The sequence below is a fragment of the Siphateles boraxobius genome, unplaced genomic scaffold (assembly GCF_051911475.1).
Source record: "Siphateles boraxobius isolate OS27281-9 unplaced genomic scaffold, OSU_SipBor_1 5, whole genome shotgun sequence".
In the NCBI taxonomy this organism is placed as follows: domain Eukaryota; kingdom Metazoa; phylum Chordata; class Actinopteri; order Cypriniformes; family Leuciscidae; genus Siphateles; species Siphateles boraxobius.
In genome coordinates this window covers 1,956,028-1,969,644 of record NW_027509141.1, presented here as the reverse complement: position 1 = coordinate 1,969,644, position 13,617 = coordinate 1,956,028, and the positions used below count along the sequence as shown (strand labels likewise).

The window sequence follows — 13,617 nt, the reverse complement described above, 5'->3', positions numbered from 1 at the left end:
CACATACCTTTGACCCATTTTCATTTAACTATTCCAGATAATTCAACTTTCATGTTCTGTTCTGTGCAGGTCGGATAAATACGTGCGGATAACTACGTCATAACGTACGGAAAGCATTGCGTCATGACGTTTAAAAAAATACTTCCACCACTGTAAACGGTAGTTGACTGTCCAGATTAACTGTGATGATTGACAGCTGTCAGAACATTCAGCGTCTTAATTCATATCACGAGCTGCGAGTTTGTTCCGGATTGTTCACATAAAGTGCAGCAGATGACGAGAAACAGTAGGCTACCTTTAAAACAGTCCGTGCAACCGTAGCTCAATGCTAATCAGTAAGTGTTTTCATTAGTTTCCTGGTTTGTTTAATATTGTTGATCAGCTGTCAGTGTCGCACGTGGATTCTTCACCACAGTTAGTTTGCCAAAAAGTTGTTTGCATGCATGCATCTTTAATTATAATTGTCTTGCATGTCATTTGAAATACTGAGTGTAAAATGCATCAGATGTGGACTGGCATGTTGTGCATCAGGTTTTGCAGGATTTGGGCAGAAGCAGACTGATCATGAGCACAGAGACTCATGTGAAGGACATTAAACCTGGACTCAAGAATCTCAATGTCATCTTCATCGTGCTGGAAACAGGTGTCCGAGCAACACATCACATGCTGCTAGTGAAACAAAATAAGACAATCATTTAACTCTGCGTTAACCTTTCACTTTTCATTAACATATCAGGAAAACCACAAACAATTGATCATACAGGAGCCAACAATACTGGTTTTAGTGCTGTGTCATTATCATATTCAAAATACGGTCATATAAAAGTTTCGACACACTTGACTGACTGTTTCCAAAATCCAAATATGTGTTTTTTTTTGTAAGTTAACTGACACCAAAGTAATGGACAACAGCTGAGTGTCCATAATACTTTATGCAATACAGATTATAGCTTTACTGTAATAAACAGAAAAAACAATGTTATTCAGATGGTAAATATTTATTAAGTGTTTTTTTCTGAAATGCTAGAAACTTTACAAAAATAATATAAAATCAATGCTTCACTATGATTAGGAGCTTCATTTCAGAGTCACACTCAGGACCTTCGGGTCCAAATGGGCCGGAAGGGTGGGATTCATATTTATTCAAAGAAAATCATAAAAAAAAATGTTTTACTTGTTTTTTATAATATTTTTTCTTTTCTTTTTTGGTGTTTTGAGAATTTTATGATTTATAATTAATATTTCTGCAATAAATATGACCCATTTCCCCCCAGTTTTCCCCCCATTGAATATAATAGAAAATTATTTAAAAAAAATTTTTTTTTTTTTTTTTTTAAAGCTGTATTTCATTTTAGAGTCAAGCCTAGACCTCATGAAAGCAATTTTTGAAATGAGATGGATAACATCTGGTGGACAAACTGAGCATTTTAAAAATGCAAAACACATGAAATCTGAATTTATTGGTTTGTTTATGTATAAAAGTGTGTGTGTGTGTCTGTTTTGCACTCTTGATGTTTTATAGATTCACCCCTTCACTGTTGTGTGCTTTTTTTCTGGATCGTGGCTGATTTGTAGATTGTACGCACAAAAAAACTCGGTATTTTCACATTTTTGCCAATTTGCCATTCATTTCCTATGCGGGTCCATTTGGACCCGAAGGTCCTGAGTGTGACAGTTTTTTTTTACAACCACTTAGATTATTCAAATCCTGTCCCCAATTTTTTTGGATGTTCATATACCAAGTACCAAAAAAGTCACCAAATTTCAGACCATTCCGATGAAGCTATGATTTAAAAAATATATATATTTAAATGCGTCGGGTCCATTTGGACCGAAGGACCCCAGAGGGTTAAGAAGAAAATAAAGGTTGTGGCGATTTTTGAAATGGGCCATTATTATGGCAGCACCAATTTTGCGATAAAATTTTCATATATGTATTGTATACTCTTATACAAAATAGGGCTTATTAAAATAAGGTAATTTACCTTATATATTAAAATAGGGCTTTACCTTATAATATTATGAGGTTGCATTAACATTAACTGAAGGCAAAGGCGCTTCTCTTTATTGGACCTTTGATATTGTATGCTCGTGAATTTCCACAAACAAGAACATGAACCAGACAGGGTCAGTGGAGTGTGTCCTATTACTTAAACCCCGTAAAGGCCTGAACAGTGTATCGTAATAAACGTTTGTTTATTACGATACACTGTTCAGGCCTTCTATAATACATATTTATCAGCTATAATAATAGTCTAAAGTATCTGAACTCTGAATGTTCTCTCTTCATCTTCTTCAAGGACGAGTGACGAAGACAAAAGATGGTCACGAGGTGCGCACGTGTAAAGTGGCCGACAAGACGGGCAGCATCAGCATATCGGTTTGGGATGAAGTCGGTGGACTCATTCAGGCTGGTGACATCATTAGACTTACCAAAGGGTGAGACTGCGTTTAATATCAGTGATGCACATACAAAGTCGTCTTTTTCCCCCAGACATTTTAACATGCTGACTATGCTCAAAAAACAGTCATTCTAGCTCAAAATACTTGATTTTACAGTAAAAGATCACTCTTCATATGCCAGCATAAATGTTTTACAGTCTACATTTGCATTTTGCTGCAGTTACGCCTCCGTTTTTAAAGGCTGTTTGACATTGTACACTGGAAGAGGAGGTGAACTACAGAAGATTGGAGAGTAAGTTTGAGTTTATTTTATTTAATCATTCATATTTTTTCGGGGTGTAAGAATACGATACATATCACAATACTGAACTCAAGATATGATATTATTGCGATACGCCAAGACATGGTAAAAAGTTAACTAAAAATGTACATTTGATTAAAATGCTAAATTTGGTGTTACATTGTGTGTGTAAATGAATAGACTTGGTGTTGAAACCCAATGCACGGGACAATCGAGACACCAGAATAACAATATTCCTGATTCTGAAGCTGAAAATACTGAATTATTTTAGACGGATATGCTTGCACTCTGTCACTGACTAGATATATTTATTAAAATAATGTAGGCCACTTTTTACTGGTAACATCAGACACATGGCATTATCAGGATCCAAATATTCCCCCATTGCATTATTATACATTATATTCAACATTATATATAGTAGTTTAATGTAGTACTAACTATACACAATGCGTATTGTCAGTATAGTTATTGTATTGCATAAAAAAAAAAAAAAATTCATTGTGAATAAATTCATGCGTTTGTATCCGATTTGTAAGATTCTGCATGGTGTATTCTGAGGTGCCAAACTTTAGTGAGCCAAATCCAGAATATCTGTCCCAGATGAATAAAACGGTACGTCTTCTAAATTTATTTCTGTGGATTTCTGTCTTAAAGAGGGCATATGATGCTGTTTTAAAAGTACATTAGTTTGTTTATTGGGTGTACTAGAATGGGTTAACATGCTTTAATGTAAAAAAAAAAAAAAACATTATTTTTCACATCCTGAACATTTATTTTCCTCAGTCTGTCTGAAATTCACTGATTGTTTCGAAAAGTGCTCGGATTGGCCAGCTGATCCAGTGCATTGTGATTGGTCAAACATCTGAAGCGAGTGTAGGAAATGTAATGCCCCTGACCATTCAATTCAATTCACATTTATTTGTATAGCGCTTTTCAAACTGCATGATGAGTCCACATTACCATCTAGACTGATCTGTTATCGGAGGTGACTGTGTCCAAGTTATTTATATCAGAAATGTACATATACAAACCACAATTTTCTAATGATGTATTAATTAAAGGTATATTAATAAATACGTTTGTTAACAAATTATTAGGATATATAGAAAAATGTAGCATTGGTGCAATACCATAAACGTGAGCTTCAGCTTCCAAGGCTTCTAACTGTGCGTTCACACCGCCGCCGGCGAGAGCGTCAAAGTGGCCGGAAGTCATTCATTGTCAATGAGAGCCGGCGGCGAGCTCCGGCGAGAGCGGCGCGGCGCGTCTTGGACGGTGAGAGCGGCGAGGAGAGTTGAAGTCAGGTCAACTTTATGGTAATAAGCAATGACGCGGTTCGGTGGCAACCAATCGAATTAGAGGGGCTCCGTTTGAGAGAAGTCCAGAGAACGCGGTCCTGTAAACTTTGGTTCTGACCACATTAGTTCCCAAGCAAAATTGAGGAGGTTGATCATTTGAATTTGATAAGGTGCGCAACACTAGTATTATAGGCAATATTTTCGCGCTAGAACGCTTGTTTTTCAGCGGGAATGCAAATTATAATAGCACTTAACCATGAACACAAAAGCCACACCACACAAATGGCTTTTAATTTGTTTATTTCATTAGCAAACATGTCACTATAATTGTTAAGTTTTTTCCATCGATCAATTTTCTGCAAAAATAACGATCGACATTCTTGTTTGCTTTGTGGCCCCTTTAAATACAGTTGTAAAAAAGAGCACGCGTTCGATCTACGTCAGAGCATCAGAGCGTCCACGAATCTTTCCACGGCGTCGCTGGCAGGGCGGCGAGAGCGAATTTTGCCGCTCTCGCCGGCGGCGGTGTGAACGTACAGTAAAGCAATTATGAACACAGTTAATAAAAATGGTGTCGGTTTTACCGTATCAGTTCGAGTCAGAGTTGGATTCTGAAAATGCGGGTGATCAAGACGATCAATCAGAACTTTCAAGTATGACAAGAGTACGACTTCGAGGTTCAGAAAGCTGTCCACTGTAAAATGCACTGTGCACAAGCAAAATTTTGGATTTGTATTTTTTAAAGCCTCGCCGCCTTTCTTTGCGTATGCCTTTGGGCGGGCATTATGCTAATATTTCACACTGTGACATAGACATTTGCAGAAGTAATATCTGGACTTCGATCGAGGTGTTTTAGGCCTCAGTTAGGGCTGTGCGATATAGCTAAAAAAATTATCACGATATAATTTTTCATATCGTTCGGTATCGATAATTATTGAGATTAAGTGAAATTGTTTTTTAGACAAGTAGAAAAGTTTGAATTTAAACCATTTTTTTTATTTTAACCACATTATTAAGGAAAACAACAAATTATATTAGTTTTAGCAGTCAAAAACAAAAATGAAATGTAAACAAAAATGTCTTTATATATAAAAAAAAGTAAGTTTTAGAGAAACTCTTGAACTTAAAATGTTACAAAATGTGTGAAATGTAAAAGTGTAAACGTAGAACAGTCGAGCAAACTTTTGGGGTAGATCAACATCTGTAGGGGTGTACACAGTGTCATGGTTCGGTACGTTTTTGATGCAGCAAAAAGAAAGAAATACCAGAGAGATTTCCTTTATTTAAAATAATAATAATAATAATAATTTATTAAAAGTGTGTTTCTCCTACATCTTGAAACTTTTAGATTTATAAATGGGGGGTAATTTTTAAAGGATGAACAAATAATGTTTTGGTCATCACATTAAAAATAACATTTAAATATGATAATATTTGAGTTTTGAAGTTCTGGAAAAAGATGTGTGAAGTACTTAAGTACTGAAGTACCTGCCAAACTTCCATGTTAACAGGTAGTTTTACTACATTAAATCCATGCCTTCATGGCACAATGTTTCTCCTGGTTTCCACGTCAGCGCTGTTTGATCCGTTAATAACGGAGAAAGTTTAATGCTTTCACTAGATCTCGCAGCGATGTTATTACTTCAGTGGAGAATTCAAATGCTTTGTTTACTGGATCTCTCAGCGCTGTAGTAACAAGGGTGTAATCCATCAGCCGGAAACTGAAGCTTCGCGGGAGCCGCCATTGTAGCAGAACTTCACCTGCTGTTAGCATTCCATTGGCTCCCATTCATTTTGGCGTCACTTTGACAGCGAATAACTTTACATCTGAGGTGTCCAAAGACTTCATTTGTCCATTATTTATTTCTAAAGATACACGACAATGTATAAAAGGCTCCATTACTTTGTATGTTACGTTATGGCCCCGTAGAAGCCGTTTTTGTAAAAATAGGCTAACGATTCCGTCATAACCACGCAAACTTTCTGTCGCACGATAGAGACATTACCGTATAGACAGGAGGAGAAGCTCGCAGGCAATCTTTTACTGTCTATGAGGCAATCGGGGGACATAGAGACATAAAGACAAGGGAGAAGCCCATAGATAGAGAGTCCATAAAAGCAACAGGACAAAATATTTCAACAACGTTTTTGAGGAATTGGAAATAATTCGGTATGTGGCACAGCTACTAGAAGATTTACAACTGTCAGACAGGTTGCTCACGTTATCTACGTCGTCAAGCTCAGTTTGAGCCCGCGCAGTCGCTCAGCCATCAAGAAGTGAGTGCTTCTAATGGGCTTCACTTTTCTCCGTTGAGATCAAGAAAGGTCGCTGCTGTGTCCATTTCTTTTACTGTCTATGTGTAGTGACAGTGTCGCTTGATCCAGATCTGCTCGCGCTGTACTGATGTTGATGGTCCGAACTGATAAACGGTCCGAGAAGCACAAAATAATGAGTAGTTTTGTTCCGCTTTCATTACGTTTGCCATTTGATGTTGGGTAACGTTGTGGTGGTCGTGCCACCATCTCTTCCTTTATGAAAATTTTTAAATACATTTGAAATAACAAACTTGAGCGTGCTAAAGACGCGATATGTGAACTAAGAGATCAGAGACCAGCGGGCAATGTGCGCGCATTTTAATGAAAATATCGAGCGCTATATGGAACATTTTTTATATCGTTACAGACAATGGCGTAACGTTACCGTAGATAAATGCCGATACCGTTTTATCGGCCAGCCCTAGCCTCAGTGTTCTCTGTTGTTAGATGTTAGTTCACCCAAAAATGGAAATTCTGTCATCATTTACTCACCCTCAAGTTGTTTCAAACCTGTATACATTTCTTTGTTCTGCACAAAAGAACATATTTTGAAGAATGTTTGTAACCAAAAATATGTGGGGCACTATTGAAAAAAGAAAATAATATGGAAGTCAATGGTGCCCCACAACTTACAAGGAAAAGGAAACCTTTAAAAAGCATCATATGGCCTTTAAAAAAATGAACCTATTCACTATTAAAAACAAAAAAACAATTAAAGGGTAAGTTCGGCGTTTTACAAGTAAAGCCCTGTTTTAAGATAGTTTCTGATGAAATCGAACGGTTAAGATTAAAAATTTGGACACTTGCTGCTGTCCCGAGAATTTTAGGTTTTTGTGTTAGCAAAAAAAAAAACGCCGAACTTACCCTTTAACCACTGGTCATGGTAATTGACTTTCTTCCTGTTACCTGTCAGGGACTGAATGACCAGAGCAACCTGAACAGCAGCACTGGAGCCAATGCAGGTATCATTATATAGAGTGGCAAGTGCAGTGAACCACTAGCTTGATTTTTTTCCTTTGTAAGAATTAAAGCACATTCCGCGATCCTAGTTGGGTCCAATTCTCAGTGTTAACTACGACTTTTGCCTCAAACTCCTAATTAGTGCTTACCAAATTAAATGGTCTGGGACATTCAAGTAAATGACCAAACTGACCAAGAAAACGGCGATTATCGCCGAAAAGCGACGAGTTTGCAGGTCTGTATACTGTAATGTAAAATATACTTTTGAAATATTCATTCATCTATACAGTAGGCCTACATTTATAGGCTATATGGATTTTACGTGGATTTTACGTTAAATGAATAATTATATAAATCATTATTACATTATTATAATAATACTTTTGCATCCTAAAACACCAATGATAATGTAATGTAGACTGAGACTCTATATCATAACTAAACAGATGTTTGAGCCCTCTTTAATGTTCAGGTACAAGTCAATGCTTTTTCTTTGTTCAATATGCACAGTTCATGGGTTGAAGCTCTTAATTTTGAGCTCTCAAAGTACACCAGATTGATGCATTTAACCTTAAAATCTACAAACTTTTCTTGCGGGGGAGCATGCCCCCGAACACCCCTAAAGGGAACCCAACATAGTTTTACAAAATCCTATGGGGAAGAACAATCATTTATGAACTTTACTCCAGCATAGTACAACAAAGTTCCTTTTAAGTCAGTAAAACTGTTAATGCCAAATTAAAATGTCCTTGGACCTACTATACATTTGGCCTGCCTAAGGGGGGGCCTGCAAGACATTGTGCCCAGGGGCCACTAAATTCTTAATCCGGCCCTGTTTATAAGTACTAATAAACAGCCAATGTCCTAGTAATATGCATGCTAATAAGCAACTAGTTAATAGTGAGAATTGGAGTGGACCCTAAACTAAAATGTTACCAAATATTCATTCAATATACTTAACTTTTTTTACTCTTTGAAGGTAATGACACTCCCAATGGAAATGGGGTGAATTCTCAAAGCTCTGGAATCTCCACTAATCCACAGCCGGCTGGACGAGCGAGTGGTGGAAATGGGAACCGGTCGACACCAAGTCCTGGTGTGGGGGGAACTTCTGTGAGCAACGGCAAGGAGACGCGGCGGACACTCAAAAGATGATTTAGTTTAGTAATTGAGCAACATAATCATTTCAAAATGGTTTTGGCGAGCAGCTATTTGACATGTCTCATCTGAAGGCATGTATCGATAAACTTTCAACTTCATGCTTTCATGTATGTTGGTTTAACTCTATAGATTGTCCAGTCTTGCAGAGTCACACATTTTATGATGTATTTCTCAATTAGTGAACAAGTTTCTCAACTTGTTTCACCATCTCAGAATGGACACACTAAACTATTGTAGTTTTAGCCCAACTTCTGATTGTTAGTCAACTTTTGATTATCAGTTTTAAGCATTCATCTTATTCAGTAATTTTTAAAATGGCAATTTTGTATGTAAACAAAGCCAAAAACAAGCATCAATAAGAAGGTTCCAAGCGGATGTGGATAAAGTGACGACAATTGTCAAGATTTGTAAGTTATTGTGCCCTCTAAGACTAGAACTTCATCAAATTTCATGTTTTCCAGGTTTCTCAGAACTTTTAAAAAATTGCACGTCTATAAATTAAATTTTAAAATGATAAATTCTATACGGTTATTGTTGCTTCCTCTCTGCCATTCTCTCTCAATCTCTCTTGTCCCGATGAGATTATTTCAATATATAATGACACTATATCTAATGCCTTGGATAAACTTGCCCCATTAAAAACAAGAACTGTCCCCTCAAATCATTCTTCCCCATGATTCACCCCTGAAGATAGAGCAATGAAAGCTAAAGGTAGGCGTATTGAACGACTTGTTATTGCTTATTCACACACTCTACCTACCTTTCAGTATTATTAATGAAGCAAAGTGTAAACCCAGGACTCTCTTCTCTGAGATTAACAAACTTGTCAAACCATCATCTTCTACAATTATTGACTGTATTGAGCCTTGTGAAACTTTTTTCCTACATCGCATTGACAATATCTACCAAGCTTTTCCCCCATCTGTTCCTACTGATTTTTCTCCTTCTCAGTCTGTCCACCAGCTCTCAAACTAAACTACTAATGCATTTGATTACTAAATCTAACTTCTCTTCCTGTCAACATGACCCATTTCCAACTCATTTACTCAAAAACTTCTTGCTTACTCTCATTTGACCTAAACAGATCCCTTGCTGCTGGTTATGTTCCGCTTGGTTTAAAAATAGCTGCTATCACTCCAGTACAGTAAGAAACGAGATCTTTATAACATGGCCTGAGTAACTTTAGACCAATCTCAAATCTTCCTTTTCTAGCTAAAGAGCTTAAAAGGTGGTTGTCACACAAGTCTCACCTGCCCCTTTCACGCATACCCCTTTTCCACCAAAAAAGAACTGGTTCGGAACTGGTGCTGGTTCAAAGTTAGTTCGGAGTTGGTTCAACTTGCGAACCTTCTCAGAACCGGTTTGTTTTCCCACTGACTAGAGCGCCCAGCGAACGACGTCGTTACGTCACTGTGTACGTCGCCATACAGAAACGCTAGCAAGTACATTATTTTGGGATTATCTCTAACTTGTGTACCATGAAGGCTTTAAAAACAATTGAAATAAGTAAGTCTTTTAATCTTTTCCTTTGATATGTAATCATTTCTGATTAGTTATGTACCTCTGTCTTGTGTCTTTTTTTCTTTCCGTTTATTTGTTCTATATTTTGACTGTTTTCTTCTTTGCTTACATAATGTTTTCAATAAAAAAATAAAATTTAAAAAAAGCTAGAAACGCTTGCGCCAACTTCAAGCATAATAATTACAATGGTGGACTACATCGTGTTCCTGCAAATGTTTCTCCTGGCTTTGCGGTCAGAAAATATGTTTAGGACACATCTAAACCCGCCTCCAGCCCCGCCGTAAGCATGACACGGTGGTAAAAGAACGGTTCTCTGGTTCTAGTCCAGCAAAGAGTTGGTGCCGCTTTGGAACCAGTTTTCCTGGCCGAGAACCGGTTCTTTGGCTGTCGAAACACAAAGAACCGGTTCGCGAGTAGGCACCGGCTCCGAACCGGCTCTCAAAATGCTTTGGTGGAAAAGGGGTAACAGAGATTCCAGAAAATACCTGGGATTTGACCCGGGTTCGTTTGACTTTGGTTCATTCACACTGCTAGTGATTTTCCGGAATCAGAGAGTGCGTTCACACACAACCCGTAAAAATCCTGTAAAGACACGTGACATCGATGTGACATGTAATGTCTCAGCAGCGTCTATAGTTTGCTTATGAGCTGCGATATCTCTCTGAAGAAACCACGCTTGTGCATTTTTTTCTCTGATTCGATCATAAGCTAGCGCATTACGCACCGTTTCACGCTAGCGAACGATCCCGGCTTCAGCACCATCATAACCACACAGCATTAATTACGGCTTTTGCTCACACAGCGCGCGTTCCGGGACTGAACACGGCAATGTTACTAGGTCCCCAACCCGGCATCGATCCCGGGTCGTGTTTGCGTTCACACAGAAGGTGTTCTGGCAATTTCCCGGGATCAACGCGCTGTGTGAAAAGGGCTTTGGATAAACATAACCGTTTCAGTCTGGTCCAGAGACTGCTCTTTTAAGAGAGGTAAATGACCTTCTCCTGGCCTCTGACACTGGACATCAGCCTCTTGGTTCTCCTGGATCCAGAGTTCAGCATTTGATACTGTTTGCCATTCACTACTCCTTTTTCCTTCAGTGATTAACTTCATATCTCTCGATAGATAATTCATTTGCATTAACAAACGTAAATCTCGCTCTTTCACGATCTCATGTGGTATACCTCAAGGTTCGGTTCTTGGTCCACTACTATTTTTAATTTATATGCTTCCTCTTGGCCAGATCATTAAATTGTCATTTAGTGGGCTTCCAGCTAAAGCCCTTAATCACCTGCAAATGCTACAAAACTCTGCTGCTCGTCCCCTTACATCTGCTCACATCACTCCAATCCTTCACCTACACTGGCTCCCTATTGCATTCAGTTCAAACTACTTGTCTTACTTTATAATTTGTATTATAAAACTTTATTCAGCCTTACGCTCCTGCCCATACTCTTAAATCTCAGACAACCTGCTCAACTTTTGGGCATTCAGAATCTCATCCGTCTCATCTCTACAGACCTTAAAAACTAATTTATTCACACAGTTTTGCAACTGATTGGTTCCCCTTTTTGATATTTCAATACTTGTTAAGTCATTATCTGCCATACTGGATGTTTACATGTTTGGCTGCTTGTCCTGATTGCTGTACGATACTTTGCTTGTACTTCTGTATTTTCTTGTAAGTGTCCTTGGGATACTTGAAAGGCGCTATATAAATAAAACATTATTATTATTGAAATAATATTGTACAAAATTAGATGAGTGTCCTATAATGAGTTAGAAAAGTAGGTGTTTAGGATGACATGACATTTTAGCAAGCTACATTTGTTTTCCAGCCAGAAATGTAAAACTTTGTGATCATGATTTGATTTGGGAGCTGCTTAGATTCGTAAATCATAAGTTTCACTCCATGAGACCCAATATAACTTCATGTGCAGTGTATTTTGCTTACCTTTCTAATTGTTGTCAGTCGCACAGGGTTTTGAACCAGAAAAGCCAAATAAAAAGAAAGCTGTAAAAACTCCTGTAAGACTGGAAAAAACTGGAAGGACTTTAAGAGAGGGCCACTCTCTGAGAAAACAAAGGAAATTACCATTGGAACTCACTCTTGTGCTGATCTACAAATCTTTCCCTCTACCCCACTCTCCCTCCCTCGTGGTGAGATCTCCCAAACTCACACAAGAATCAATATGGTTTTATTGTGAACAATTATCAAACAGTTTATACATGTTTGATATCATTTTAAATGTCTCAGTGCGACTGGTACAAATGTATCATTCCCTAAGAAGTAAACCAACAGGTAATAAAGTTCTTAAGAGTTTAGAAATATCTTCCACACAAATGGCCCTCTGCTCTCAGAAGGTGTTAACTAGGGCTGGGTTTCGATTCAAATTTCAAGAATCGATTCGATTCGGATTCTCAAGATCCTGAATCGATTATCATTATTCGATCCGATCTTCGAGATTTAGATAAGTGTTTTTGAAAAAAGCATTTTTTTCCAGCTGTTACCTGAATTACAGGTATGCAACATATTGATACTATTATTATAGACATTCAACTGCAAATTAATGGAGTCGGGGTTGCCAACTCTCACGCATCTGGCGTGACACTCACGCATTCAGCCTCAATCTCACGGTCTCACGCTCAACAAAGAAATCTCACGCTAAATTAGACATTCTTCTGTGCTGTATTTTTTTCCCACTCATGTGCACTAATTTCCGAATTACTAAGCAAGTTCAGGCTCTTAACTACTGATTAAACCACTGCATTTTCTCATGCAGAGAAAAATCGCGGACAAAGAGGACACTGACACCGACAGACTAGACAGAGAAGGTTACTTTTGATATGGAACAAATTCTCAGCTGTCAGATTCTGACAATATTTCCAACGTTTTGGCGCTTGTAAATGTGACAGATCGCTGTAGCGCGTCAGTTCAAACGGCACGTGATACAGTAGCCTAGTAGTAAATACAATTTTAACTTACAAAACCTTTAGAAAACACAAGTGTGTCACAGTTTTGTGAAAACCTTCAAGTAGTCCAGGTAAGACAGATCGCAGCTTTGAGCGTTTCTGGAGTTTTCAAAGCAACCGCTTGCTTAACGTTACTGACCGACGTGTTCGTTGTTTTAATGTCCTTCCATCTTGCGCGCATGCGTGAATTCAATGACGCGGCAAGTTAAAGTTAACGGGGAAAATGTAGGCCTATTATTAAATCGATCCTCTGAGTTACGGATCGATCTTTAGAAATTAAAATGAAAATCGATTCAGAATTGGTGAATCGATTTTTTCAACACAGCCCTTGTGTTAACAGTGTCCCACTGTTAGCAAATGGTTGCCCCCAGTAAGCCTGGGACAGCAAGGTAATTTTCCACTGTGAATCCATATTTACATTTGAAATGAGGTCTGTCTATATAATGAAATGCAGCGAGCGCTCGTGGCATTTGTGTGTATCTGAGATCGGCCCGTGAGGTCAAGAGCCTAGTCTCTCAGCCTCACGCATTTCTTGTCGGGTAAACATTTTTCCTCTTTGTTCTAGAGCATTTGATGTTTTGCATTGATTATGAAATTGTAATGATACATTTACCTGACATAATAAATTGATATATTTGATTATTCTGATTGACTTTGACATTATTTTCATTCAAGAATTTAAAA

At 38.0% G+C, this 13,617-nt stretch overlaps 1 protein-coding gene across 1 annotated transcript; it reads left to right on the top strand.

Moving 5' to 3' along the window:
• Positions 1 to 79: 79 nt before the first annotated feature.
• Positions 80 to 13,573, top strand: nabp2 (nucleic acid binding protein 2). Its single transcript, XM_077204431.1, has 7 exons — positions 80 to 335; positions 532 to 643; positions 2,301 to 2,439; positions 2,624 to 2,695; positions 3,244 to 3,319; positions 7,235 to 7,283; positions 8,261 to 13,573. Exons 2-7 carry the CDS (start codon positions 565 to 567, stop codon positions 8,434 to 8,436), a joined length of 591 nt encoding a protein of 196 aa, XP_077060546.1. The 5' UTR covers positions 80 to 335; positions 532 to 564; the 3' UTR covers positions 8,437 to 13,573.
• Positions 13,574 to 13,617: the final 44 nt, after the last annotated feature.